The 27,130-nt window shown below is 35.5% G+C and overlaps 1 protein-coding gene and 2 long non-coding RNA genes across 3 annotated transcripts in view; 2 read left to right on the top strand and 1 right to left on the bottom strand.

Annotated features, from left to right (window-relative positions):
- LOC103892326 (uncharacterized) overlaps nt 1-484 on the bottom strand; it is a 46,325-nt gene extending 45,841 nt beyond the window's left edge. The window contains exon 1 of the long non-coding RNA XR_008513018.2: nt 196-484. This is a non-coding gene — a long non-coding RNA (uncharacterized LOC103892326). The remainder of the gene's footprint in view (nt 1-195) is intronic.
- On the top strand, nt 361-21,355 carry LOC129049731 (uncharacterized). Its single transcript, XR_008513017.2, has 3 exons — nt 361-784; nt 19,718-19,807; nt 21,014-21,355. It is a non-coding gene; the product is annotated as an uncharacterized LOC129049731 (long non-coding RNA).
- On the top strand, nt 4,336-4,995 carry LOC100438782 (eukaryotic translation initiation factor 1-like). The gene has a single exon (XM_054529958.2). The coding sequence runs from the start codon at nt 4,479-4,481 to the stop codon at nt 4,818-4,820; it is 342 nt and encodes a 113-aa protein (XP_054385933.1). The 5' UTR covers nt 4,336-4,478; the 3' UTR covers nt 4,821-4,995.
- Nucleotides 21,356-27,130: the final 5,775 nt, after the last annotated feature.

Raw genomic sequence — 27,130 nt, 5'->3', positions numbered from 1 at the left:
AGCTTGTCACCACTGATTAGCTGAAAACAAAGAAAAAAAGAGAAATAAACGAAGATTTTTTTTGCCAAGATGGATACGATCCACCGGCTGAGCTCTACAGCTGGAGGGTAAAGGTAAGTTACCATAGTCGGCAATAGTCACTTCTAGCTGGGGTTGGAAACAGTCTGTAGTATAAAAGCAGGCAAAGGGGAGCACCTTTCTCTTCCCTGAAGGGATTTCTGGCTAAAGGAATACTGTCAGCCGCCTTCTGGGGTCCCTCCCCTGAACATATGTGGACTCTGATTGTAGGCAGCCAACCTGGGCTTCTCTCCAGTCAGGGGCATATGGTGAGGTCACAATGGCTGAAGGGGATGAGACAGAAGACGATTGATTTCAGAGCCAGAGAGAGTAATCCCATCAAATGCAGGTGCACAGAAATTAGGAGATCAGAACAGCTCCTTGCATTTCTTGCTACATTTCCAGTATTTTCCCATTCCCTTGCTCAGTGCCTTGTCAGCAAACCTAGAACTGAGGGTGTGATAAGAGAGGAGCAGAAAAGTAAGACTGAAATATTGTCAAATACGACTAAGAATTTTGCAGAATGCAATAATTGTTTTAAACAGAACAGCAGTATATGGTTATCAAGGCACCAAGGAATAGCACTGCCAAGAATTTACTGAGCAGTAGGGCTTCTCTGACAGGAACTGCGCAGCAATGTTCTCCCAGCAGCCTGACGTCATTCTGCATTGGTTGGAGTGAGATTGGGCAGAGCGTGGCTGACGCTGACAGGAAAGAGATTATGCAGGTATGTGAAAGTAAGGGTACATAATTTGCACACAGTTCCTCATGAAGTCAGGAATTACGGTTCAGATGAAGGTTGCAGCTTTCTTGTGGCACAGAATTCAGCATATAAAATACGTTTTATACCAGGAAGTAATATGTTGCAACTTTGATCCAATTCATCACCCACCTAAATCCATTAGGAAACAAATGAAACAGTCTAAATAAAGAGACTAGGCTAATTGAGGTTAGGATTTCCAGAACAGAAAGAGTTGAGACTCTAATTAAAGAAGCTTCCTAACCCCACACGTGAAGCAAAGGAGCTGAAACAGAAAGGACATGAATTCCTTCTGTTGTGCACAACAATAGCACCATCTGACAAGTCAAACATCTGTCCAAACGACCAAACATATGCACATCCCAGTTTAAAACGACAAGACATGCACACTTAATTTAGAGGTATCTGAAGTATTATGTGAGCCTAAGGGAAATCCAGAGAGACTGGGATAGAGGGAAACTAGTGCCAAAGCTTTGGAATTCCCCTTAAATAACAAACAAAAATATCTTGGATTTTTGCATTCCTGAAGTAAAAAATAAATATCAATATTAGAAAAACAACAAACATGAAACTCGTCCCCTGATACTTCTCAGGAGAGTTGGCCTCAATATTATTGCTCTCCATGATCTAGTGTCCAAAAAAGAAGTACTGGTTGTTTTTATATTTGTTTACTTTGCAACCCAATGCATTTGTTCAAATCCAAGCAGAATCTACATTTTCTCTTTTGTTTCAATGGCTAACCAGCCAGGTAAACTAATTGTTCTCTGCTATTAAATCAAAATTAGAGTTAGGAACAAAAGCCAAAGTAGCATAGTTAACGAAAACCCACCGATGTTTACAGTCATTAGATGGCACAGAAGAACCTATGGTTTATTAGGAAATGTCACCTGCCAGAAGCTAACATTTAGACCAAGTCTTATATCACTGTCCTGGCCAAACTATGACAAAGCGAAGAAATTGCTTAAGCAAAAACAAGGACAATAAAACAAAGGTTTTCTAAATTACTGTTGCCCGTGTCATTAAATTTCATATTGTGCATGGAATATAAATACATCACTTTGTTCTGCATGACAAGCAGAAGTGAGCATTCATACATTACTCAGCCACTTAATTAAGTGCCTGGGATATTTGCAGTTAGCAGAAACTAATAAGGGAATCACATTTAAATTCAAATCACTCCTCAGGGTAGCTGTCTGCAACATAAGCAAGGCTTACTGGGTAGATGTTCCACTAAATGCTCCGCTAAAAGCTTAGATTCACTGTATTTGTGAATAAAGAATAATTCTACTTGTGATTAAAGGTGAGAATAAAATAAACAATTCTGTTAGGGATATTTGAGTGACGTTTTATTTCCCCTGTTTTAAATAACCATTTCGTCTATTACTTTGTCTCCCAGAACAAGGGTATGATTTAGGGCTTTGCTAGCTTAGAGCAGGAGGTTCCACAAAAAAACAAATGACGAGGCTGACCCTTTCCATGGCAGCCTTTCAACAGACCTGACGGTAACATTCCCTGCCCCACAGACAGTAAACAACAAAATTAGAAAGTCCCCATTGAGAAAAAAAGCAAACAGGAAACAAAGTGATGGAGGGTCACAGGAGGCAAAGAACGGGGAGTAGAGAGGAGGGATTCACATATTTATAGCAAGAAGCCAAGGACCCAGTATTCCCAACTCTGAGGAACTGCTCGTGCTGTAGCCATTGCCCAAGACTGGGTTTATTTTTAGCCATTCTTCTTTATAAATTTTAACTTTTCTGGACTAAAACAATCCCATATGGTTTCAAATCTGCCCTTGATTCCAAACAGCCCCCACACCGAGCTTCTTCAAAATTTCAAAGCCATCTGGTCACCGTTGGTACAAATGACCTCTCGATATCCCTCCTCATACAAAGTGTGTTTTTTTTCAGCTTCAGGAAACTGGACTCTCAGGGCCCCACACAATTACAATTACTGAGGGCAGAGGTAAAGGTACACAAAAGACCCCATCACTTCAAGAAAAAAGCATGCTCTAATCCAAGGTACTTATAGAAAAGTGAGTAGAATAGCTTAGATGCAGATTGTATACCTTTGTTCCTTTACTGAGAGAAATTACATAATTTCACCTGACACCACGCACCATTTTGCTACCGGAAAAAATAAACTCCTAAATTCCAGATTGCAATCCCAAGTTGAAATAAATTAAACTCTAATATTTTAACATTGCATTTAGACTGAACATAATATTTTTGGTTAGATAGAAATTTGGCATCTTCTGCAAGTCATAAAATCTTTGAAGCATAAATTCTGATCATCACAATAGGTACTGTCACACAGCATCACCTCAGATATTGTCAAGGTACCATCTGGCATTAGTTATACAGCAGTGGATAGAAAAGGTGTAGGCCTAGCACCCAATTCTTAAAAGTGTGGGAGTCAGTACTCATACCAGCATCAAGAACCAGCACAAAACAGCTCCTATGTAGAGTATATACACAGAAAAAAATGCTTGAGGATTTACATAGGGAACCATCATCTTAGTTCTATCTGTAGAGAAGACAGGGAGATTTAGTTTTTAATTATATATCCTTTTATACAATTTGAATTTATTGCCATGTGCATTCATTAGCTTTGTTAGAAGTAGTAATTAAACAATAAAAATTAAGTTTGCCCACAGCTTTTCAATTTTTCCCCAATAATTTCTCTCTAATACCTCAATCTGAAAGTAAATTTCACTATTCAAACACATCCACTGAAATCCATCCTACCATTTTAAATAACAACCTTCTCAGTTCAGAAGCACAATCTCCCCCTCAATATTCCAAATGAAGTGCCTTGATAGGTATGCCCTACTTAGATTCATCTGAGTCCTGATGCAAGTGTTGAGGATGATCTCTTATCCAGAACACGTATTTGATTCTTTGGTGGAATTATTTTAGACACTTGAATATTTAGGATAGATGTTAAGAAGCTGAAGAGTCTAGTATCATAGGCTAGCTACTATAACAAATAATGCCAAAGATCTGAGAAGATTACTACACAACAAAAGTTTATTTAGCCCTAATGTCACACATCAATGTGAGACTACTTAGAGGCTCTGCTGTATAAAATTAGAGTCCAGTTTCCTTCCATTGTGACTGTATAGCTTGGACATATTATTCTAGGTCCAAGAGTCCTCCACACCCAGCCAGCAAATTAATAAGGAGAGAGCAAGAAGCATAGTGTGAGAGGTTTTACGAGCCAAGCATGGAATTGGCATTTGTCACTTCTAACTACATTTCATTGGCATCATCCCTTCCCATGTGACACCCTATCGGCAAGAGAAACATAATTTAAGTATTTTCTCAGGAAGGAAAGTTTGCTGAACACCATAGTAGATCAGATCCTTCTAATTTCTTCATTCTCTCCATGCACCCATACCTTTGCCATGTGACTTTGCAGTACCTCTCAGGAGAGTGAGCAATATCTATTTCCCCATCTCAGTGATATTGGCTTTGGCCACAAAATTTGCTTTGTCAGTGGAAAATTAGCAGAATTGCCCCAGTCACTGAGCCGCCGCCGAGGACTCAGCAGCCTCCCCCTTGAGCCCCCTTGCTTCCCGACGTTCCGTTCCCCTCTGCCCGCCTTCTACCGCCGCCGCCGCCTTCCGCAGGCCGTTTCCACCGAGGAAAAGGAATCGTATCGTATGTCCGCTATCCAGAACCTCCACTCTTTCGACCCCTTTGCTGATGCAAGTAAGGGTGATGACCTGCTTCCTGCTGGCACTGAGGATTATATCCATATAAGAATTCAACAGAGAAACGGCAGGAAGACTCTTACTACTGTCCAAGGGATCGCTGATGATTACGATAAAAAGAAACTAGTGAAGGCGTTTAAGAAAAAGTTTGCCTGCAATGGTACTGTAATTGAGCATCCGGAATATGGAGAAGTAATTCAGCTACAGGGTGACCAACGCAAGAACATATGCCAGTTCCTCGTAGAGACTGGACTGGCTAAGGACGATCAGCTGAAGGTTCATGGGTTTTAAGTGCTTGTGGCTCACTGAAGCTTAAGCGAGGATTTCCTTGCAATGAGTAGAATTTCCCTTCTGTCCCTTGTCACAAGTTTAAAAACCTCACAGCTTGTATAATGTAACCATTTGGGGTCCGCTTTTAACTTGGACTAGTGTAACTCCTTCATGCAATAAACTGAAAAGAGCCATGCTGTCTAGTCTTGAAGTCCCTCATTTAAACAGAGGTCAAGCAATAGGCGCCTGGCAGTGTCAATCCTGAAAGCAAGCAGTACGGTCATGTTTCAGCCAAGCCCAGAGCCCTAAGATCACAAACAACTATGGCCGGAACCTCCTCGGCTCTCCCTCTGCAGAGTTCCCTACCCTAAGAGAATGTTACCACCTGAACAGTCCTCGGTGAGTCTGAGAGGAAAGGATGGGGTAAGGCAGAAGCACCAGCTGTACTACTAGAAGGGAGTTTTTGGTGGTAGATCCCCTGGTGTCTCCAACCTGACCAGGTGGACAGAGCTCAAAGAGGCCCTCTTCCTGCTAGAGAGGTTATAGGACATCTGGCTTGCCACAAAGGTCTGTTTGACCAAACATAACCTAGCTAAGGGATGTCCAGACATCAGAATGTGAGGCCAACCTTCTATCAGAGTTAAACTTTTGACAAGGGAACAAATCTCAAACTGATCCATCAGTCATGTAGCTAGCTGTAGAGCTTGCAACTTAATAGCAGCAGCTGCCCAATGACATGTGAAGTAACAAACTGGTTTTTGGTTTTTTTTTCCCTTCAGTTTTAATGTTATGTGTAATGTATTTAAACCCTTATTTAAATAAAACTTGTTTTCAGAAATAAAAAAAAAAAAAGAAAATTAGCAGAATTGACAATAGCAAATGTTTTAAATGTCCTGAGCAAGTTTCACCTTCCCTTGCAATTTGTTCCCTTAACCTTGAAAATAACAAGCCTCAGGAAGGATGAAAGATGTGAAGTAGACCAAAACTTGTGCAGACATGAGTTTGAAGCCACAACCAGTGAACCCACATTCTGAGACAGAGCCACTCAGTGTAGACCATCCTAGATCAGCTAAACCACAAGTGGCTTGCTGGCCTGGTAAGTGAGAAACAGTTTGCTGCTGTAAGATGCAGAATAGAGGGAGAGAGACACAGTTTGTTAAATATCATTACTGTAGTAGTAGCTAACTAATTCAGACACATATCAGTCTCTGCTTCAGCTGGTGTCTGTGAGCAATTATAATTTTAAAGGACCTCACTGTATATCATTTTTAAAAGAATATTTTACCTGCATAGGAATACTTTTGGATAAATATTGAGAAAATTGTGAAATCTCTTAAAATCAGGTATAACAAAATGAGTTAACACCATGAACTGTAACCTGGATAACATGTTGTTGTTTTATCACATTTTTCAAGTATTCTCTTAAGTAATTATTTAATGTTCTTAAATGCCATAAAGTGCTCATTTTAAAACTGAATATATTTTTGAGAGGTTAACAATTCTCCAAAAGTCATTTGCAAAAGACTGAGAAACACAGCATCTATTCAACTACTATAACTGTAGATGATCACCCAAAGACTCATTTCTTTGTGTCTATAAATTATTTAGATTTCTTCCCTTGATGCCTGCATTACAACATTTATTTCACAGCTGGTTTGAAATTTTAACAAAGGATGATCAGAAGCAGAGATGTTTTTCACACCAATCATGAACTAAATATTAGGCATTTAAATTATACTGCCCCATAAAACCCTGAAAATATTTCCATTCATTATTTATACTTGTCCCCATTTACAGATGAAGAATCTGATCTTTTTAATTTTTCCTAAATTTTTAATGTCATATTCTGCTAATGTGTTATAAAGTTGAAGGGCTCAGCTTAAAACTGAAGGAATCTTTCTCTAAAGTTCACATTACATCCACTACACCAGCCTGTCTCCACAATTAATATAAATGCAGAAAACTTAGTTAATAAAACAGAGGCTAAAAGTAAGTTTAGGAATGATTAAGAAAAATACATTACCGACAATACAGACATTTGTAATTTGGCTTCATTTTCTAGATCTTGCAATAAAATTTAACAGTAATGTTTAGCCCACCTAAGATAAAATAATTAATAAATGTAATTTAACAGAAGAAGGAAGAGATTCATTTGTAGAATAAAAATCAACTGATTTCAAGCCCTGAATTCACTACAACTTGTTATAAACAAATATAAGAAAATATCAAAAAAAAAATCCCCTAATCTTTTTCTAAAACATTTGGGAAAAAAGAGAAACATATACAATACAATTTTGAAGAAAACAGTTTCCAATTTTAGAAACTATTAAGTTTAGTAAGTGCAAAGTACCTATTTAGCCAATGTAACACAGCATAAATTGCAAGAGACCTTCTGTATCTGAAGTTTGGTCAGAAAGAGCCAACATCTCTCTTAACCTCCCACGTATTTACCTTAGTAATCAGAAAAAGTCAAAATAAACCGAGTAAAGACGAGTTTTGTTTTAATTCTTCTGTAAGTCAAATACATTAAAGTAAGTAAACATAGAAGAACGAGCTCCCACAGGGATTGAGGAATAATAGCATAGTAAGTGACTTGCAACGGGAACACATTCAACACTTCATGAGCTCACTGGAATTCGTGACACCTGCTCCACCTATTGAGTCAGCCTTGTGGTGGGTGGGTGCTGGAAAGGGAAAAGTGGGTGACAAATGCAATTTCCATGGACCAAAATAGGTTCTGGCACATTTAGCTCCTAAGATTTTTTCTATTTAACTTTCTGAGGACATTTTGGAAGAAAAAATGTTTACCATACAAAGTTTTCTTTTAATAAAAAATACTTTTACAAAGATTGAGATATAATCCTAGTTTCTATTGCAACATAACTTCAAAATACAAACATATTCTGATTTTCAATTACAGCCAGTACATCAGATTAACTTTTCCCCCAGGATGAGCTTTCTACTTTTTAGTAAAAAATCATCATCCAGGTGACAAATCAGCTTTAAACAGGCCTTAAATCAGCCCAGAATTTGAAATAAGCTCTTTCCTGCCAAAAGTGCAAAGACATCTGTTATCTCTTCTCTAATTCTTCACATTAAAATTGCAACAGCAGAGTAAATTTTTAGCATCCTATCTCACTCAATCATTGATCTATGGATGAAAACTATTAAAATTTTTAAAAAATCAGATATGCTTATTCCCAAAAGTTTCTTTCTTTGAGGTCTTTGTTTAAGATAAAGTTGAACACATGCATTTCTATCATGGCACTTATTTTAAGGCTCACCTTGGCTATTATTTCTCTCACTTGCCAGGTTAACTAGTCTCAATTTCCACTTTTTTGTTAATCTAAATGTATAATAAATATACAACTAAATCTCTCCTTAATAAATGCCAGTTTTATTATATATATATAAAATAATTGACTTCAGTCATTCAAATATAATCAGGTTTAATCTATCTCTTCAAGTTTGTCACTGAAAACACTCTATTAGCTAAAAATCCCTAGATAGATTAACTAATGTCATTGTATGTATATGAAAATATTTTAAATTTTATGTGAATACAAAATCATTATTTTATTATTTCTTGTTCTGTTATGTAGTTGATAGTCATTGTTGAAAATATGTAAAATAAAAACACATGAAGGAATTTAATAATCTTTCATTTAACATCTAAATATCTCTTTCACTGTAATATGTTAAAAATATACACAATATAATTTATATTTATATTTGCATAAATGTTTCTGTAAAATTGAGGTGACTCCTTATATCATTTTATAACTTTTGCCAGTTGTGTTTTCTTTTATTTCCCTAGTAATAATCTGTTAAATCTCCAAGCAGAGCACATAATATTTAGGATACTCATCCTTATAGATGCCTCTCACTCCCTTTTTTTTAATGAAATATTAGCATCTTATAATTTATTTTATAGAATGATCTGTTTTCAAGTTCAGGGATTTCTTTTAAAATTGCGTTAATTCAAAGGCAGGTCTCTATTTAATTGGCTTTAATGTACTTCACCTGCACAACTTATTTATCATCGAGTTGTGATTTTTATACCTTTATTTACAGAAGACATGAGTAATCATGGAATGTGCTTCTTTGGTCCTCAAACACAGATATAGAGTTCTGAGATCTGAGGAAACTCTTTGGATGTTAATCCAATATCTTCAATATGAGAAATCTGAAATCAGCATGATTATCTTTTACTTTTTATGTTAACCTATTTTTTAATCTGATCTAGACGGTTGAAAAACATTTTAAACCTATTTTTAAATATAAAATAAAAATCTAGCACAGGTATAAATATGTTTCCTCAGGTAGATTTTCACTTATGTTCAGTAAACTTTTTCAATCTAAAGTTTTAAGTCTTCTGAAGTTTAGAATTGATCACTACTCCATCAGTTCTGTGTTTTCACTGAAAACTTTTTTAAAAATATATTTAAATCATATATGTTGTGTCTGTTCTCCACATCACACCTTTTCCCTTTCAGTTAGAAGAAACTTTCTCCGGTTTTTCACCTTCTTCACGGATTTAATTTTTCAGCATTGTCATGGTGGTTACTCATTGTTCCATTTTTTTTTTTTTTTTTTTTTTGTGAGGCAGAGTCTCGCTCTGTCACCCAGGCTGGAGTGCAGTGGCGCGATCTCGGCTCACTGCAAGCTCTGCCTCCTGGGTTCACGCCATTCTCCTGCCTCAGTTTTGTATTTTTTTTTTTTTTTCAGTAGAGACAGGGTTTCACCATGTTAGCCAGGATGGTCTCAATCTCCTGACCTCATGATCCACCCATCTCGGCCGCCCAAAGTGCTAGGATTACAGGTGTGAGTCACTGCGCCCGGCCTCATTGCTCCATTGTTTTAATGTAATAGCTTTGATTCCGTTTTATGCATTGCGCACTCTTATCTCATGTTGTTTCCTTCTTTTTTAACTCCTTACAAACACAAGTTTTTTAAAAAAAAAATTGTAAATGTTTATTCTGTTTCTTGAGTAAGTTTATTTTGTAGAAATAAAAATTGCCATGATTTTTTATTTGTTGGTTTGTTTGTTTGAAAAGGAGTCCCTCTGCCGCCCAGGCTGGATGGAGTTCAGTGGCCCAATCCCCGCACACTGCAGCCTCTGCCTTCCAGGCTCAAGAAATTCTCCCACCTCAGACTCTGGAGTAGCTGGGACTACAGGAGTGCGCCACCACGCCTGGCTAATTTTTGTATTTTTAGTAGAGACAGGGTTTTGCCATGGTGCCCAGGCTGGTCTCGAACTCCTGACCTTAAGTGACCCACCTTGGCCCACCAAACTGCTGGGATTACAGGCATGAGCCACTGCTCCGGGCAATTGCCATGATTTTTAAGAGTTGTTACCAGAGTATGCATACATATGTTTATTGCGGCACTATTCACAATAGCAAAGACTTGGAACCAACCCAAATGTCAAACAATGATAGACTGGATTAAGAAAATGTGGCACATACACACCATGGAATACTATGCAACCATAAAAAAGGATGAGTTCATGTCCTTTGTAGGGACATGGATGAAGCTGGAAACCATCATTCTCAGCAAACTATCGTCAGCAAACTATCACAAGGGCAAAAAACCAAACACTGCATGTTCTCACTCATAGGTAGGAATTGAACAATGCAAACACTTGGACAGAGGAAGGGGAACATCACACACCAGGGCCTGTCATGGGGTGGGGGACGGGGGAGGGAAAGCATTAGGAGATATACCTAATGTAAATGACGAGTTAATGGGTGCAGCACACCAACATGGCACATGTATACATATGTAACAAACCTGCACGTTGTGCACATGTACCCTAGAACTTAAAGTATAATAATAAATAAATAAAATAAAATAAAATAAAGAGTTGTTTCCATTATAGTGATAAACTGAGAAAGCAGAAAGTAAAAATGCATGTTCACGTGCCCACAGACCTCAAAGGCCCCAAAGAGGAAAGTGAATCATTAAGACTGACCACAGTATCAACCACTGTGCTATTACTCACCTCTTCCTGGGATGATTTTTTTCTATCACTTATCTACCTAATTTGTGATTATATAAACTCTGGTTTCACATACATAGATATAGCTGTGAAGATAGATTGACAGCTTGTTACATTAGAAGCACTTAATAAATATGAATGATTATGATGATGACGTGCTGCAGAAATCATGATTTCAGAATACTATTGTACAGCTCTCAACCTCACATAGAAGCTTAAGAATACTAAATGATACTTAGCTTGCTTACTTTACTTGAAGGGAAAACCAACAATTTTCTTTTCAAATATCCAGTAAAAGAAAACAGTTGAGTTCATCTGATAGCTGCTATCAAACACAAAATAATGAAAACTTACAATCTAGAATAGTAAATCTGAGCTTCCAGGAGATAAGAATCATTTGACCTATTTACGAATTAGAACATGCAGTCAGTATGTATTTATAAAATTAATTTATATAAGTGATTTCAAAACATGTGATCTTAGATCATAAGCCCTCTTTATTTAGCTGAAATAATCATAATAAAAAGTTGTTGGCAGCAAAACTTGTAATAAATATTTCTGAATGGAAATTTAATTAATTATAACAGCAATGCTTGAACAATCATTGCCAAAATAAATAAATGCCACCAAGAACACAGGCCTTCCATGCAATTTGCATTGCATTAACAGATCTCATTTTTATCATCAGCAACTTTTTGCTAAGAAACCATTGTGAACAAAATATTGGCAGTGCTCTCCTTGCTACAGATATGATCAACTGTATTTTCTCAGGTGAATGGGAACAAGGAGGTGGACCATGGGGAAGAGGAAACAAGATATGAGTCTTTTGGCCTCTCTTTCTGCTTCATTTAGAACAATTGCAAATATTAGGAGTCCAACAATTTTATTTGTTCGAGCTTACTGATTTGCCCATCCTTCAAACTTAGAAAAAAATCAACCACATTTTTTCCCAGTATTATGAGAATCTTTGAGAGTTCTACTATAGAAACATACATGTCCCTGTCCAGATATAGCTACTCAGTCTCTTGTATTATTGCCTAACCAAATTATTGCCTAACAAAATAATATAAAGCCAGATATCCTAACTCTAGATATTCATTTAACTCATGTGTTATATTTTAAGCTTATCAGCTTAACGGTTTTTCTCTTGTGCTTTACAAGAGCCTGGTATCACTTCATTTGTGACACTCCACACTGAGTATAGAAATCTTACAAGATACAAACACATGCTTCCCTACTGAGACTACCAACAAATTCCAGTCTGTTTCTGCTATACTCTTTTTGATATGTCTCACTATCATGCTTCATTTAGTAACTCCAGTTGTTATATTATAAAATTCATATTAATCCTCCTTAATATACTCATCAAATGGCACATAGGTAAGTCATTAGTAAATATTTGTAATTAAGCTTAAATAAAATAGTTCTGTAATAAAAGCCAAGTAAGATATCACTGGGCTGTAAAAAAGAGCATTTTTAACCCTAGCCCTTATTGTTTAAATGATAGCTTAAACTAGAAGGCAAGGAATCATGGATATACAATATAATGTATACCTGAATAAATGAGAACCTTTAGAGCTATACAACAACTAGAGGCTATTTCTGCCATGAAAATTCAGGTAGAGACACTAAAGAAAGGTCTGTTGTGTCTGCAAAACTCATCTGGGAAGCTTCTTAGGAAACACAAGGTGTGACTTCATGTGAACGAGAAATAAACTACTTCCATTGTGTTTTAAAAAAAAAATCAGGAAAGTCTCTTAAAACTCCTACTTCAGACTACAACCACAAGCACTGAGTATTTTTAGGAGAATGTTTTACAGTAAGCATTAGTCTATTTTCTGGTAAGAGGAGACAGTCCTCCATACTTCCAGCATTTCTTGCACTGTATGAATTTATGAAATAGCAAACAGTATTGGAAAACTATATTAATAGAATTTATGAAACCTCCGTTGATAAGTAAATGCCTATACAGATGACACTTAAAGGTGTTAGGTTCTCTCTGATAGATAACTTAGCATTATATTGAGGAGTGACAAAAACAAGCTTAAAATAGTATGGGATGCTAAGAGACAATTTGTATCAGAGGCTAACTAAATATGGACCCAGGTTCCCATATACTAATGTCTCAGCTACACGTGGACAGGGACTTCAGCAATATTCTTGTAATGAAAGCCTAGTAATCAACATTAGCATCAACATGTAGACTATTTCACATAATGTGCTCAGCTATATCCACCCAATTTTTTGTTTTATTTATAAATATCATGTTTAATAGAACTTTTTCAAGTATTTATGGTTTAAATTTGATTCTGCTTCCTAACTACCGAGACTTAGTTCTTTGGAGGAATTCCTATTCTAAGTGAAATTAGTAATGGCTAGAGGTTCTGCCTCACCAACCCAACATATATTTTTGTCATATACCTTTGTGACTATGTCCTCGGCCTTAGCTGCACAAAGGCTATTCTTGCTGAATGATGTAGAGTTTACAAAAGTATGTAGAATGTCCATTGGGAATTAGTCCAAGACCTAGATCTAGAATACTAGATACTAAAATAAAATGAGTATTATTAGATTACAAAATGACCTAATTTTTTTTTCTATCTTCGTTTCTCAGTGGGATTTAATGGAATCATTGTAAGCCACCATAACAAAGTAGAAGAGACCAGGGAACCACACATATCTGTTCATTTCTCTCTGAAATTTCCATTTCTTTTGAGTCCCATTGCTTTACTTAATTAATGTTCTATGATTCATCATTCTCAAATATCTGTCCATAGCAAATACAAAATTTGTTCTCATTTGCATCCATCCTATAACTCTGTCAGTAAAATAGCCTCCTTGTTATCTCTTCTCCCACAACAAAACCATTCCACAAATCATTTTGACTTTTTTTCTTTCTCATCATATTGACCTTCATATTCCCATTCCTGAGAATACCACTGTTACACACTAAAAGCTACAGAGACACTGAAGATATAGGAATGCAATTTTACCAAAATCATTTATAACGGTCAATTATTTTTATTTTCTTCAATAGACAATAACTATAAATAATCTGAAAAGAATGAAGTAGAATAAATTAATATTTTCCTATGAAGAATATGTGTGTATATTCTAGTACCTGACCCTCACAAATCCACGGAGCAACATTTAGCTAACATGCAAATCTCCCTATATATTTAATGCACTAGTAACAAAATGAGATGAACAATAGTACCAAGAGTTTCTATAAAACAGCAACTAATGAAAATGTCTACAGAGGAATATTTTCACTTTTTAAACATAAAATGATCAATCTAAAGAATATATTTTGGCAAATTAGGTAAGAGTACAATTGGTTCCATTATCTTTTGGTTAGAATGCAATTCTATAAGTGTAGAAAGGATTTTGATTGAAAATATACCTTTGATTTTATGTAAAAAATTATTTCTATGTCATATATTGTAGTTAATTGTGTTAGTAAAATAATTGCACCAAAGTGGATGTTCTCGAGTCATTTATGTAAAATGTAAGAGACACAGTATTATATTCAATAGCAATAATGGAATGTATATTATAAAATCTTTTAAAAATGAGCCATCGGCAAATTAGCAGGTATATCCTGGCAATAATACTCACATAGTGACAAAATTGCTGTATTTTCTAGGGGAAGAACTGGGTAGTAAATTTAATACTATACCAAAGTTCACTTAACAAGGGGACTTTTCACAAGAATCTACCATTGTGAGAAAATAAAAATAAAAGCAAATACAAGTAAAATACCTGAAACTACACAGAAGCCCTCCACTATGTTACCATGACACCAGTTACAGAAATCCAAGAGTGTTTAAATCCTGCCTCTGGCAATGTTATATATAACATGTGTAAATTGTATTCTCAAGCCTTAAATTGAAAAATTTGCTTCTCTTCAGCTCTTCTTGTGGGCTGAGAAAATAAAAGTCTGCAGGAAAAAAAAGTATGACATGAACAATAAACATAATAGATTTTTGGACTTTCCATCCCTACATTTTGTACTCTGAGGTTCCTTTGTGTTGCCAAAGAGAATAGAATTTTCCCAAAGCAATACTGGTAGTTGAGGCAATATTCCACAAATAAAGTTCATTAGAATTAGGAAGGAGCTATTTCCAGTTGACAGTTCACTCAGCTCTATAGCTGTGTTTGCACCCAGTTTAGCCATCATCCGTCACATTTCTGTTCCCTAGAGGTATAACACAGGGAGTTCTTTGTTTCTTAGGAGAGACTTTCCATATAGCCAACAGAGGTCTCTCAGGGCTTTTGCAAAAGAGACTGGGTAAGGAAGCACAGGTAATTGCAGACCAGAACAAGGAACAGCAAAAGAGAAAAAGTGCTCTTAGCATAGCACTGGGCTCTTAACAGATATTCAAAACACATTTAATTAATTTTTAAAAATTCCATATCTTATACATTCTATAATCAGAATCACTGAATTAGGAGTTTTTCGTCTCCCTTTGTCCTTAACAATCTGCAAGAAGACATTCAGATTTAGAAACTAGGCATACCCACACCCATCTACAAGCAAATCAGCATTCGTGTGCAACCCCAGGCATTTGGAAAATGTTAACATTTACAACTGCCAGTTTTAATTTAATAGTATAACATATTATATTGCAAAGTATTTTAAAATGAAGGAGTGTGCATATTCACAAATACTCTTTCTTGAATTTTGGACCTGATTTTTGAAAGTAGTATCGGGAGTCCCCTTTCCTTCACACTCCACAATCTACTTCAAATTTTTCAGGGAAGTCCCTGGAAAACAAGGGCATAAAATATAACCATCTTAGAACACAATCCCACCACTAGGGCAATGAACTTTTTCATCAAAAGAGTACAGAATCCCAGCACTTTGGGAGGCCGAGGCAGGCGATTCATGAGATCAGGAGATCGAGACCATCCTGGCCAGCATGGTGAAACCCCGTCTTTACTAAAAATACAAACATTAGCTGGGCGTGGTGGCACGTGCTTGTAATCCCAGCTACTCGGGAGGCTGAGGCAGCAGAATTGCTTGAACCCAGAAAGTGGAGGTTGCAGTGAGCTGAGATCATACCACAGCACTCTAGCCTGGTGAAAGTGCGAGACTCCGTCTCAAAAAAAAAAAAAAAAAAAAAAAAAAGTGCAGAAGATAAGATTTCCTGTAATGTCCCCACTGGTAACAGAAAAGAAGACAAATGCTGGAATTACATAGCCTTCCCCTTGAGATTTGTCTTGAGGCTAAAGAACCTAGGGGAATGAAAAGGAGATGACATTTACTGAGTGTACATCACAAACAAAACACAACACTTCATGGCTTATATATTATATATTTAATCTTTGCACTAGTCCTGTGAGGTAGGTGGTACTTATCCCATCTTACCAATGATGAAACTGACACTCAGAAAGGTTAGGTAACATTTCAAGATTACACTGTTAGTAAAAAGAGGGCTCTGTGTGACTCAGTGGCAGCCTTTGCTGAACTGTCTACTGAAGTAGACTGGCTCTTGAGCAAGAGCCATCTGCTTGGGCTTATTCTGGTTTCTGGGACTTACAAAAAGAGAAACCGAGGTTCTTCTTCAGAACTCTGTCTTGAAAAATCATTTTTTAAATCCGTTTCAAAACTATCAATTAAAAAGACAGAACAGAAGGAGGACTTTGAAAGAGAGAAGCCAGAGAAAGGGAAGGGAAAGGAGTCTTTAATTCTCAGGATGCCCACCTTGGTAAATATAAAGAAAGAAAGAAAAAAAAAAGGAGCATGAAAACCCCCTTTCTCTCTGAAGGACTCCAGCAGTCAAAACAAAAATGTGGCCTAAAGCTCTAGGACTTCAACAAGGGAAAATTCAAGATAAGCCAGTTTTCTCACTATAATTCTCACTCATATTCACCAGCTGATCGATAATTTAGTGATTATGATATCTAGATTGCTAGAATAAAATAGGACTTAAAATCCTATTCTAATAGTTTTAGAAATCAAAGCTATTATGTTGAGCCATGTGAAAATGTCATCTTTGTCGAACAAAACTGGTTGAATAATGACAATTTAGTGTGGTTCAACCTAACATATTAGGTTGTTAACACCAATCCAAACATAGGAGGAGGCCAAAATAATGAGAATTCAAACATAGCAATAACTCTGGATCATGTAAAATACAAGTTTTGACCCACACAATTTCTCTGACCAAAGTTGATAAGCCAGTTTGCAGGTAGAACATTCCCAAAAGACAGTAGTCCAGAGCTCTGAAATATTACTCAGGAAACAGTCTTTTGCCATAACAGCAGTTTCACATATGTCAAAGCAAAACACATGTGAACAAAAGTTCTACTTCTCCCATGCCAGGGGCAGTTTTTCAGACTAAGATAGCTGGTCTGTGCTTAACTATTCTCACAACTATGGTGAAGCTTTAGTTAGGACCTCAGTGTAAATTATATTCAGCCAATAATTGTGTGGAAGTACCAATTTAATTTTTAAAGAATAAGCCTTGAGGTTTAGCATAACTAAGGTTGAATTAACATGTTTGCTACAAGGGCTAGGCAAGCTGCTGGGTATGCTGGCCAATTCCAGTGTACAACCAACCCCCTTAGGTTTTCTACCACATGTTTGAAAGGCCTGTTCTCTATGGCAAAGGCAGAATATATCCTGTAGGCTCCCTATGCAGCAAGAGGCTAAAATAGCATTTAAATTTGATCCTTGGAACCCAGGGGGAAATACAAAGCTGTCCAATTTCAGAAGAGTTGGAATGAAATTCAGCTGATATCACTGTCATGCTTAGGAGAAGGAAAAGGCAGACAAGCCCAAGAGGAGATAGTCACAACAAACAAGAACTCTGGATCTCTGAAATGAGAATCTACTGCCAAGTCCTCTCATCTAGCAGTGCACAGTGTTGTGAACTCCTGGGGAAACTCAGACTGTCCACAGATGGGCACTTGTGGCATATGTTTTCCCTTCACAGTACACTGTAAATGGATACTTCCCTTTCTGCTTTGCTTCTTTGTCTAAAATTTAAGAGCACATTTAATTGTGCTAGGCACTTTCCTAGACATTAGGTCTAGATTCCAGATATTGGTGGACTAAGAGAAGACCCCTAAGAAATTGTTTTAGGAAGAACTCATCACTTTGGAAATGGTGAGTGAACAAGAAGTCCAATAGAGAACAATTCTAATAAGGGTAACACACCTCAAGTATACAGAAGTTAGGCAATTAAAGCACCATTTAGTGAACTAACACGGGTTTAATTTACAAGCATGTAAATGAATTTAGAAGAATATACATTTATAAGAATGTAAGATTTTTGCTTTCTCATTAGAGGTATACTCTTTAGTGCTAGTCTTCACATTTCTGACTCATTCATCCCTCCCCACCTAAACTCTTAGATTATTTCCCTTCGCCTTACTTAATGGAAATACTTCCCTTAAGGGATAAGTATCTACATATTACCTTAAATGTAACCTGCCATTTTTCATAAGCAGTTTCTTTAGAATGGCCCCATGATTTTTCTGTATGTTATTATGAATTAGAAAACTAAAGCAGAATGGAGAATTGGTTGATAAAGTTAGTGAGTGAAGAAACTTCAAGATTATATCTCAGAGATTCCTAAAATAAATAATATCCCTTTTCCTCATTATGATTGAAATCATACACATTGTAATCTGATTTTTTCAGTATAAATGTTTTCAAAATAAAGGAAGTCATGTGGATAAAACAAAGGCAAAAGTATTCTGATGCCTTCTAGGTTCAGCTCTATCTGTGCCAAGTTGTTCTTTGATAATTCTATTACCAGATTCTCCTACTCAAAGAGGCTTAACTGGAACCGGTATGTGTTATACAATTAAATTATGTGCGACTAAAAAGAAATAAAATGTTTTCCTTTTCTAAAATACAGTTAATAAAAATTGATTTTACCAATTTTGTCCATACTCACTTTGTAATCAAATGTACTTATTAAGTCATGTCTTAGACACTGCAGTGTACATATGAGGTGTTTTTTTTTTTTTTCCAGTAATATACCTTTTTGTCCATCTTTTGTTAAAGCACACAGATTTCCCTTCAGGGAACTGGACTACATTATGTTTTTATTCCCAGTCTTCCCCCTCTCTATATTTATATCTTTTGCAGTTCTTTCAACAGTAGCAGATTATACTTCCCTACCTCGTTGATTGGCTGTGTTATTTGCTTTGATCAATGGGAGTGTGAGCAGACCTGACACGGAGGCTTCAAATGTACTTGAACCAGTGCCTCCAGGGTTCTTTAGCCACTGCTATGAACAGAAGATACCCCTGGTGGCACACAGGCCCTACAATAATGAGAGACACGTGGAGATGAGCTAAAACAACACCTCACCTGTAGCCAAGCCAGAGTGAGTTCAGCTAAGATCAGCCAAACACCAGCAAACCCACGGAAATATGAGCAAGCAATAATTGCTTATGGTTCTATGAGGATAATAGTTTGTAGTTCTAGTATTCAATATCATTGGCACCATATCTGAGTGATAACAGAAACAAATTCTTACCCTTATGAATTCTAGTGAGACTTTCAGTAAAGATTATCTTCTTCCACTAAAAAGAGATGGGCATATGACCAAAGTTAGCTCAGTCTGACTCTCTCTCCTAAGAATTTCAATCAACCTGAGTAACAAAGACAGAAAACAGTTGAAGCTGTTTCATCCCGGAAATTCTGCAGAGATTATGCAATACTTCTTAAAATCCAAATTCCTGAAACAGCCAAGGATCTTGAATTTTCCAAGACTTAAGATTTTTCTTTATTTTATTGAGCTAACACACATTCAATTCATTCATTTGTTCTTAAGTTAGTGACTAATTTTCTGTTGCTGGTAACTCAAAAACCTTAATGATATAAGGACTTCATTTGTCAATCTCTAAATAAATTCATTGAATAGCAAAATATCTTATCATTATTTGTATTTTTCAGGACTGACCAAAATTCACAACGAGAAGGGGGTTGCCTACTACAATGGGAATTTCTCCAGACAAGTTAAAAAAACAAAGGCTTCAACATCAGGTAACTTACATGTATATTTAATTTGATATAAGAAAACGAATAGGGCCTGATGATGACTCTTTTTGTTTTAGAACATTAATAAAAATATTTCCACCAACAAACATTTCATAGGCATTATTCTTATTTTATTACAGAAGCTATACATTATAAAATCAAAGAACCCTCTTGAAATGGCATGTAACATGCCAAATACAAATTGAGTCAGAATTATTATAAATGTACTTTAAACAACTCATGAAAATGCAAATATTTATTTTAAATGATGATATAATTCCCGTTTCCAGCAATATGATGATCAAAATGATCTGAAAACTCAGCTGCTACCAAACAGCTACAAATGTGGAATAAAATTTTATTGCATATTTTAACTGCATAGCCAATATTTAAATTATACTTGTGAGATATCCTCAGAAACCAAAATTGGAAAAGGAACGAAAAGTAGGGGAGAACTACATGAGCTGATAATTTTGCTGGGGAGGAGTGGGCTACAGTTAATTCCTCTCCTTAACAAGGGATCTTGGATTTTAATGCCCAGATGTAGCTAATACTCTGTGTCTGAGAAAGGAACGGATTATTAGTGATAGTCTCCCACAAAGCTGAGACACTCGCCCTCAGTAAAAGGGTAGACACATGTAAAGAGGGACTATAAGTAAACTTATGCTTTTCCCTGAAATTTAGGTGAATAAAGAACTGATCTGAGAATCCAAAATAGTGGTGAACCTAACATGGATTTGAAGTTCAAATCAAAATATCAAACTCTATGGTGCTTAAAGTACAAAATTAATATTAAAACACAGCACCAGTTTGATTACAATACCTTTAGCACATGGCATTAGCCAATGCAGACACCTAAAATGAACAATACTAACAATAAATAGCAACAGTGATTATAGCAGAGATTTAAAATGCTAAGAAAAAACTAAGAACAAAGTTAGCCAATGAATATAAACTTTTAATTAAAAGACTTACTAGACAAAGACAACTTGCAAATATATTTCATAAAAGACCTATAACCATTAGAGAAATTGAATTGGTCTACACCAGTATTTCTCAACTTTGTCATCACTGATGATTTGGACTAATAATTGTTTGTTTTCAGAAGCTGCCCTATACATTGTGGGATATTGAGCAGTGTATCTGGTCCCTATTCACTAGATGCCTGTAGCAACCCCACAGTTGTGATAATTTTGTCTCCAATTCTCACAGATGACTGAGGGGTTCAAGACTCCAGTGGAGGAAGTAACAGCAGATGTGGTGGAGATAGCAAGAGAACTGAATTACAAGTGGAGCCTGAAGATGGGACTGAATTGCTGCAATATAATGGTCAAACATGAATGGATGAAGAGTTGCTTCTTTTGGATGAGCAGCGAAAGTTGCTTCTTGAGAAGGAATCTACTCTTGGTGAAGATGCTGTGAACATTGTTGAAGTGACAAGAAAGGAATTAGAATATTCCATAAACTTAGTTGGTAAATCACCAGCAGGGTTTGAGAGGATTGACTCCAGTTTTGAAAAAAGTTCTACTGTGAGTAAAATGCTTTCAAACAGCATCACATGCTACAGAGAAATCTTTTGTGAAAGGTAGAGTCCATCTACTTGGCAAAATTCACTGTTGTGTTATTTTAAGAAATGACCACAGCCACTCCATCCTTCAGCAATCACTACCCTGATTAGTCAGCAACTATCAACACTGAGGTAGGATCCTCTACCAGCAAAAAGATTACAACTTGCCTAAGGCTCAGATGATTATTAGCACTTTTTCGTTTGTGCATTGTTTTTTCAGATATGTTGTTTCACACTTAGACTATAGTATAGTGTAATCATAACTTTTATATGCACTGGGAATCCAAAAAACTCTTGTAACTCACTTTATTGTGATATTTGGTCGACTGTGATGGTCTGGTATGAAACTTGCAGTATCTCTGAGGTGTGCCTGTACAAGTTCTCCAAAACCACAAATTAACAAATAATCTCCTCCTTCAAAAACTTGTCCCTGAGACTCAAGAGAGAATTTATTTTATGCAACGGGCCTTACGTTAATGTGAAAATTACGAAAGGGCAGAATGAGAAGTAGGTGTGATTTCTTAAAATGGAACAAAAATTCTTAATATTAGAAAACTAATTCTTTCAACACTTATACACTGCTAGTGGGAATGTTAATTAGTTCAGGCACTACAGAAAGTAGTATGGAGATTTCTCAAAGAACTTAGAACAAAAGTACCATTCAACCAGCAATCCCATTACTGTGTATATACCAAAGGAATATAAATCGTTCTACCATAAAGACATATGCACATGTATGTTCACTGCAACACATTCACAATAGCAAAGATATAGACTCAACCTAGATGCCCATCAATGGTGGACTGGATAAAGAAAATATGGTACATATTCACTATGCCATACTGTGTACTCTTTTGTAATGTACTGTTTTGTACACTGAAAGAATCAGGTATTTTTTCAAATGTTATTTTAGTTTTGGGGTTACAGGTTGTCAACTGCATGCCATGTAGATGCCATACTATGCAGCCATACAAAAAATGAAATCATGTCATTTGCAGCAACGTAAGTGCAACTGGTGACTATCATCCTAAGCAAATTAACATGAGAACGGAAACCAGATCCCTCAAGTTCTCACTTACAAGTGGTAGCTAAACATTGAGTACATGTGAGACAAAGAAGCGAACAATAAACAACAGGGGCTACTTAAGGATGGAGGGTGGGAGGTAGGTGAGGGTCAAAAAACTACCTATCAGGTACTATGCTCACTACCTGAGTGATGAAATTATCAGACCCCAGTGACATTTTATTTACACTAGTGACATGCAATTTGACAACCTGTACCCCCCAAAACTAAAATAACATTTGAAAAAACACCTGATTCTTTCAGTGTACAAAAGAGTACATTACAACTGAACTGAGAGCATCCTAGGAATTCAAGAATGAACATCAGAAAAGAATATGACTTCAATTTATCATATTGATACTGCTACAGACGCATACAGAAGCATGGATGAGTCTAATGAACATAATATTGAGCAAAGAAGTCATAAGCACAAAAGTAAATATGGTATCCCATTTGTTATAAATTTCAAAAACAGACAAAACTAGCATATAATGTTAGAACAGTAGTGATTCTTGGCAGATGCAGGTAGTGGATAGTGAAACAGAAAGGGCATGAGATATTTTATTGTCCTCTGCTCTTATGTTTATTAGGTCTTTCCTTACCTTTGAAGTGCTATTGCTTGCCTAGGTGTAAGGCTATCAATTTACCTCTGAGTTCTGTTTTATCTACATCTCATAAGTTTTATGATGCTATGTCATCATTCATATTCAGTTCAAAACACTTTACATTTCTGAATTTAAGTTCTCTTTGGCTCATGAATTATTTACAAGTATATTGTATGATTTCCAGGGAGTTTTTCTAGTTGTCTTCTTGTTATTTATTCTAGTAATACGATCATGGTCATATAACATCATCTGTGTTATCTTAATCTTTTCAAATTCGTTGAGGTTTTGTTTGTGGCAGCAAATGGACAATTTTGGTAAATGTTTCATGTGTGTTTGAAAAAAATGTGAATTCTGTCATTATTCATTGCAGCTTTCTATATATGTTTGTCAATCAGGATAAATTTGTTAATTGTGTTGCTCAGCATGCTATATGCTTAATATTTTTTGCCTTATTAGCCATTGAGAGAGGTATGTTAACATCTCCCAATATAATAGTAGATTTGCTAATTTATCCTCTTAGTTTTGTCGACTTTTGTTTTGTAAATTTTGAAAATATGTTTTTGGTAATGTACAGATTTAAGACTGTGATATTTTCTTGTTGGATTAGCCCCTATATTGTTATGAATCTCTCTCCTCGGCTCTACCAACTCTTGCTTTTAAGATTGTCTGATAGTATTGATGGGCCTGCTTAATTTTGTTTAGGATTTTTATGATACTTTTTTTTGCATTTGGTTATTTTAACTTCTCTGTGTTCTTATATTAAGGATGTTTATCTTAATGCAAATCAAAACCACAATGAGATACCATCTCATGCCAGTCAGAATGGTGACTATTAAAAAATCAAGAAATAACAGATGCTGGCAAAGTTGTAGAGGAAAACGAATGCTTTTACACTGTCAGTAGGAATGTAAAATAGTTTAACCAATGTGAAAGACAGTGTGGTGACTCCTCAAAGATCAAACTTCTAGAAACAGAAATACTATTTGATCTAGCAATCCCATTACTATGTATATAACCAAAGGAATATAAATCATTGTATTATAAAGATACATGCACATGTTATATTCATTGCAGCACTATTTCCAACAGCAAAGACATGGAATCAACCCAAATACCCATCAATAGTAGACTGGATAAAGAAAATGTGGTACATATGCACCATGGAATACTACACAGTCATAAAACGTATGAGACCATGTCCTTTGCAGGGACATGGGTGGAGCTGGAAGCAGTTATCCTCAGCAAACTAATGCAGGAACTGAAAAGCAAACACCACATGTTCTCACTTATAAGTGGGAGCTGAATTATAAGAACACATGGTCACATGTTGGGAAACAACACAAACTAGGGCCTATCTGGGCAGAAAGTAGGGAGGAAGAGCATCAGGAAGAATAGCTAACTGATGCTGGGCCTAATACCTAGGCAATGGGTGGATCTGTGCAACAAATCACCATGGTACACGTTTACCTATGTAACAAACCTGCACATCCTGCACATGTACCCAGGAACTTAAAATAAAAGTTGATTTAAAAAAAAGAATGTTTCTCTTATAAGAATACTACAGTCATTTTTTTTTAAAATCCAACCTGAACAGTCTTTATTTAGACTATGTCGTCCATCTACATAAAATATAATACATGTTGGTCTATATCTACACACTTAATTATTTGTTTTGTGTTTAGTTCAACTACTTTATGTTTCCTTTTGCTTTATTAACTTCTTTTGGGTAAGATCAAATATTTCTATTTGTTCTTTTGTTTCTTTCAAGTAGTGTGATTATTTGGGTTTTGTTTTGTTTTTTACTATTCTTATAGTGGTTATTCTAGCTATTACAACATAAATCATTGACTTATTATAATCTAATAAAATTTGTATTCCTACTATTTTCTTGATACTATGTGGAAACAGAACTTGTAAATTATATTGACCTTTCTTACCTTTTATATTATTAGAATCATGCTTTTTAGTTCTACATATAATTTAACCCACAAGATATTACTGTTACTTTTCAGTAGTCTGTAGAATTTAATATTTGCCTATATGTTTCTCTTGCTTTGTGTTCTTTATTCTCTTACACAGCACTTCCACATTTCCATCTAGATCATTTCTCCCTTGAAAAGTGTGTCTATTAGTGTTGGTCTGCTAATAATAAACTGCCTGTTTTGTTTGTTTCAAAATTTATTTTACCGTGTTTATTGAGGAACATATTTTGGGATAGAAACCTTAGCTGAGAGTTTTTTCTAGAAACATCATTTAATTTTTTTCTGATTTGAATAATTTATGTTAAGACATCATCTATCAGTCTAGTGTTCCTTTGAAAGCCACGTATCCTTTTTTGTTTGTTTTTCTGAGTGTTTCTTTCTTCTGTGCCTTTGATTCTCGACAATTTTACCATGATGGCTCTTGGTATGGTTTTCTTTGTGTTTGTCCTGCCTGGGATTTGCTAAGTTTTTGGAGTAGGTTAATATATTTCACCAAATCTGGAAAATTCTTTATTGTTTGTTCTCTGAATATTGCCTCTGACACAGAAAGAGACTAATCTCTCTTTCTGGAATTCCAATTATAATTATATTAAGGCTTTTAATGTGCCCATGTATCTCTTATGCTATTCTTTTTTTTATGTTGCTTTCTACTCTGTTTTCTCTGCATTCAGTATTTTCTATTGACTCATCTTTGAATTAATTCATCCTGCCTTTTGCTTTGCGCAATTGACTATTAAACTCATCTCTTGAGTTATTCAGTTCTATAGAATATTTTTTAAATTATGAGTTATTTAATTTGTACATCTTATTATTATTTTTATTTATCTTTTACACTGATTTTTGTTCATATATTTCTCAATTTTTAATATTTCCATCACAATTAGCTTAAAAGTCTTTGGCAACTTTTATATCTAGATCATATGTAGGTCTGCTTCTGGCATCTGAATTTTATTTTTATTATTAATATAATGCAAATCTTTCTCCTATTTCTCCAATTTCTCAGGAAAGAAGCTCAACTCCACAGAGAATTACATAGCACTGGTCATTCACAGAAAAGTAATTTGAAAGCACTTATAGCCATTAATAAGCAAATTTTCATTCATCTCATCATAGCTAGATAAAATGTACTATTTTGTATCTTTAAAAGAGTGGTTAAGATATATGATGAAACCTATTAAATGCCTTTCAGACACATACAATAATCCCATTAACTTTGAAGTTAGAAATTCTATTAGAGTTGTCGAATCATTGATACTTACTACCACAAGGATTCAAATGGAACCCCAGTGATGTTGCATCAATACTGTATTTTCCTACATGACTGAGAACAAATTCTTGTCAATAAAGATGCTCTAGTTTAGGTATTGCTGGAGCTCCATGTGTACTGTAAAACCTACACACAATTTATCACTTTGAAAGGTATAGATTTTATATAGTTCATGGAATGCACAGGTGACAAAGATAAACAACAATAAATTTCACAAAATTTAAGTAAAATGACTGTGTATGACTCTGATATGTCTCCCTTTTGAGACAAATGGCATATTTGTAAAAGGGAAGAATTTCTAGTACACAAATAGATTTTTAAGAATTTTGATCAGTATTGCCTAATTAATTGCTTCATTTGTTATTTAAAAAAATATAGTAGGCTCCAATTTACCCAAAACAAGTACCTGGTTTACAGGGTGACACCAATTCACTTCAAAGCAATTCTGATCATATACAATTTGTCCATGTAGAATGATATTCTAAATATCCAATTCTACATATATTGTAGTAAAAGCCACAAACTTGGTGAACGAAACTATCTGTAAGAAGATCTTGGTGTATAGCCATTTAGAATCACAAAGTACTTTGTTTTAATGATATTCTAAATATCCAGTTCTACATATATTGTAGTAAAAGCCACAAACTTGGTGAACAAAACTATCTGTAAGAAGATCTTGGTGTATGGCCATTTAGAATCACAAAGTACTTTGAGATAGATGGAGAAATTAAAATATGGACTAAAAATGGCAACTGATAAAGAAAATATCTACATGCTAATAAAATGTCTGTTTATTCAGACTCAAAGCAAATATTGGTCACTTTATTTTCAAATATATAATCCAC

This window comes from Pongo abelii, chromosome 15 (genome assembly GCF_028885655.2).
Source record: "Pongo abelii isolate AG06213 chromosome 15, NHGRI_mPonAbe1-v2.0_pri, whole genome shotgun sequence".
Lineage (NCBI taxonomy): Eukaryota > Metazoa > Chordata > Mammalia > Primates > Hominidae > Pongo > Pongo abelii.
This window is presented reverse-complemented; position numbering and strand designations above follow the sequence as displayed.

Bases quoted from the DNA above. Each gene is read 5' to 3' on its own strand.
- LOC100438782 (XM_054529958.2), top strand. From the start codon at position 4,479: ATGTCCGCTATCCAGAACCTCCACTCTTTCGACCCCTTTGCTGATGCA.